General features: G+C 40.5%; 1 protein-coding gene across 1 annotated transcript; it reads left to right on the top strand.

The window, feature by feature from the left end:
* Nucleotides 1–2508: 2508 nt before the first annotated feature.
* Nucleotides 2509–3327, top strand: LOC148571111 (uncharacterized). Its single transcript, XM_088508414.1, has 2 exons — nt 2509–2795; nt 2883–3327. Exons 1-2 carry the CDS (start codon nt 2509–2511, stop codon nt 3325–3327), a joined length of 732 nt encoding a protein of 243 aa, XP_088364540.1.
* Nucleotides 3328–3865: the final 538 nt, after the last annotated feature.

The raw sequence follows: 3865 nt of genomic DNA, 5'->3' as shown, positions 1-3865 counted from the left end.
TGAGAATTTCAGATAAGCGTGTAGAGATGCTTTCGTTCCTCTGAACCTCTGCTTTCCTGCTGTCTTCATCCAATCAGTCTTACTCCTTTCTATGGCTGGCTTTATGTAAGGATATCACCTTCGTCAATGGCTACTTTTGATCCTCTCTGGAAAATGGTCCGATGCGCTGTCACTGCATGGCTAATCGTCTGGAGGCATCACCCTTGCCAATGGCTACATCCCATCCTCTTGTGAAAATGGTCCAGATGCTCTGTCACAGCACGGCTAATCATCTGAGGTTCTCGATCATGCTGGAATAGGATTCACCCTCCTTTTGCGTCTGTCAATACGCCCAACAATCGCGAGTTTGAAGTACGTCACAGTCATTCAATCCTAGAGTCCTACTCGGAATACCACAGACAAGGTTTAGACTTTCCGGACTCTCATGAATGCCGCCATCAATCTAGCTTATACCACGAAGATTCTGTTAAGAGATCCAAGAGATACTCATTCAATCTAAGGTAGAACGAAAGTGGTTGTCAGGCACGCGTTCATAGGGAATGATGATGATTGTCACGTTCATCACATTCAAGTTGAAGTGCGAATGAATATCTTAGAAGCGGAATAAGATGAATTGAATAGAAAAACAGTAGTACTTTGCATTAATCTTTGAGGAACAGCAGAGCTCCACACCTTAATCTATGGAGTGTAGAAACTCTACCGTTGAAAATACATAAGTGAAAGGTTCAGGCATGGCCGAATGGCCAGCCCCTCTGATCTAAGAACCAGGCGTCCAAAGATGTCTAATACAATAGTAAAAAGTCCTATTTATAATAAACTAGCTACTAGGGTTTACAGAAGTAAGTAATTGATGCATAAATCCACTTCCGGGACCCACTTGGTGTGTGCTTGGGCTGAGCTTGAATGTTACACGTGCAGAGGCTCTTTCTGGAGTTGAACGCCAGGTTGTAACGTATTTCTGGCGTTCAACTCTGGTTTGTGACTTGTTTCTGGCGTTTAACTCCAAACAGCAGCATAAAACTGGCGTTCAATGCCCTTTTACGTCATCTGAACTCATTTAAAGTATGGACTATTATACATTGCTGGAAAGCGCTGGATGTCTACTTTCCAACGCATCTGGAAGTGCACCATTTTGAGTTTTGTAGATCCAGAAAATCCACTTTGAGTGCAGGGAGGTCAGAATCCAACAGCATCAGCAGTCCTTCTTCAACCTCTGAATCTGATTTTTTGCTCAAGTCCCTCAATTTCAGCCAGAAAATACCTAAAATCACAGAAAAATACACAAACTCATAGTAAAGTCCAGAAATGTGATTTTAACATAAAAACTAATGAAAACATCCCTAAAAGTAACTAGATTCTACTAAAAACATACTAAAAACAATGCCAAAAAGCGTATAAATTATCCGCTCATCACCCTAGCAGTGGTTTGTCGTCACCTGAGGAGTATCAAAACTGCATTTGGATGGCGTTAGTAAGGGTGAAGAAGGAGGTCAGTCCGCCGTTGTCATCGCTATTCAGGTATGTATGCAGCATTTGTTACAGTTTTGGTCGAGGTTGAACGTAATAATGTTTGAATAGATTCTTTTAGTTTCCTAAAACTGCGAGGGTTTGATTTAAATTTTTTTCTCTTTAAGAAATAGGATGCTTTACTCTGACTGTCTACCATGGGGGTCGATTCGGATATGATAATAGGACGTTGCAGTATATAGGGGGAAAAAGACACTTATTGAAGATGTTGAGAATGATTGCTGCTCTATATTTGAGGCATATGCAGAGCTAAGGTAGTTTGGGTACACAAAGGAGAACATTTCAGCTTTGTGGTATAATGATCCAACAAGTGAATGGTTAGAGAAGGCTCTGAAATTATTTGCTATAGATAAAGATGCACTTGAGATGTGTAGAATAGCGAAGTTGAGGGGTCATGTTGAGGTGTTTGTGGTGTATGTGGTTGAGGATGCAGAAGGAGTTCCTGAAGTTTGGTTTATTGATGTTGGAGGCCAAACAAAGGAAAATCCCAGTAATCAGTTGGTGGTTTATGAGGGTTAACAAGGTCAACAGGTGGAAAATGATGATATGCAACAAGTTAATGAAGGAGATAACTTAGAAACAGATGTGGTTGTTGAAAATGAACGGGATGAGTCAAATAGCGATGATGACAATGATAATGAGGAGTTTATTCCATCTGATCTTAAGGTTGATAGTGCAGACGACGTTCTTTTACAGATAGTGAAGAGGAATATGATGATGAAAGTGGCTATTAATAGAGAAAGAATTCAAAAGTTTAATAGAACAATTTTACCTCGAATTAGGAAGAAGATAGAGAGAAGAGGTAGGTCAGCCGGTGAGTGGAGGCCTTACTGGTCTGCTGCACAGACATATGAGGTTGTAAATGGGTTGAGCAATTATGCTGTTGATTTGTCTCTTCGTGAGAGTTCTTGTAGGAAATGGAAACTAAGTGGAATTCCATGCACACATGCCATCAGCTGCATTAACTTCAAGGGTCTTGATATGGATTCATATGTGGATGACTGCTATAAGAGAGAGGCCTATGTCAAGTGCTATGATTCAATAATCAACCCTCTCAATGGCCCAAATCTGTGGGAGCATACTAACTTTGATGATGTCATGCCACCACCCTATCGAAAGCCTAGCCACAGACCAGTAAAGAAGAGGAAGAGAGGACCTGATGAATTAGAGTCTAGAAGCCAGACTCACTTGTCTAGGAGGGGGCAGATCCATAGGTGCTCAAACTGTGGTGCGTCAGGTCACAAGAAAGGGAGATGCAGCAACCCACCCCCTCCCTGTAAGTTCATTTCACCATATGTATGTTAGGGTTTTATTGCAATGTTTTTACTACATGTAATTTTTTTCATTCTTACTGTATTGCAGGCCCAACCTCCTAAACAATCTGCTGTGAAGAAAACTAATGGAGGAAGGAAGAGATCAATTTCACAACCTGCTGTGCAATCTGCTACCAGAGGGAGGAAGAGGTCCAATCCGCAAGGAAAATCATCATCACAGCCCCAACTAGCCACCAGCACAACACCCATAACCAGGTCCAAGTCATCCCAGCCCATCCCCAAGCCCACAACACATGCATTTAGGCCCAACACAACATCAGCAGCTACTCTCCAGCAAAGGCCCAAGATGAAGCCCATCAGAAGCTCAACACAACCACCACCAACTGCCAAGGAGAAGGGTACATCCAGCTCAAGTCAATCAGTTATGAACAAAGTCTCCTTCAATCACAACATTGCACTATATATTTCTCTAAGAAAGTTAAGGCTAATGGCAAAACTGCCTCCAAGAGTGTGGGAAAAACTTTAAGAATTTTTAGATCCTAATTAAGTTGTTAGCTTCTTAATGTAGAGCTAAGTTGATCATACTCTATATTTGTGAGATTTTATTTTGGTTGCAACTTATTACATACTGTTTATGCTTAATGTTGTGTAAAAGTGAACAAAGTTACTCTTGGTTTGTTCTAGGTCCAACTGTCATCTAAGAAAACAATGGGACATATGCTTGTTAATGAATCAGGTCACATAGTTGTGTTTTAATGTATCTGCTTCTGGTTTCATTCTAATGTTGAGCAAGTATTGCATACTGTATATTATGCATTATTAAACCAGGTCATAGTTTACCATTTATGTTGACACAATTCTTCAGTCATAATCCTAGGCAACCAGATCTAGTTTCATTATCAATTTCTTGTGAAATTACAGACACACACCATCACTTACATACACATAGACAAACCTACAAAAACCAATTTCATTAACACAAATTCTATCCAGCCACAACAGCAGATTTTAATTACATAAACTAGATTTCAAAGCCTAAGTACACCCTAACTGAAATTGCCGTA

Source organism: Arachis ipaensis, chromosome B3, assembly GCF_059453495.1.
Source record: "Arachis ipaensis isolate K30076 ecotype BB chromosome B3, ASM5945349v1, whole genome shotgun sequence".
Taxonomy (NCBI): Eukaryota; Viridiplantae; Streptophyta; class Magnoliopsida; order Fabales; family Fabaceae; genus Arachis; species Arachis ipaensis.
Note: the sequence above shows the minus strand (reverse complement) of the source record. Positions and strands in the feature narration are given on the sequence as shown.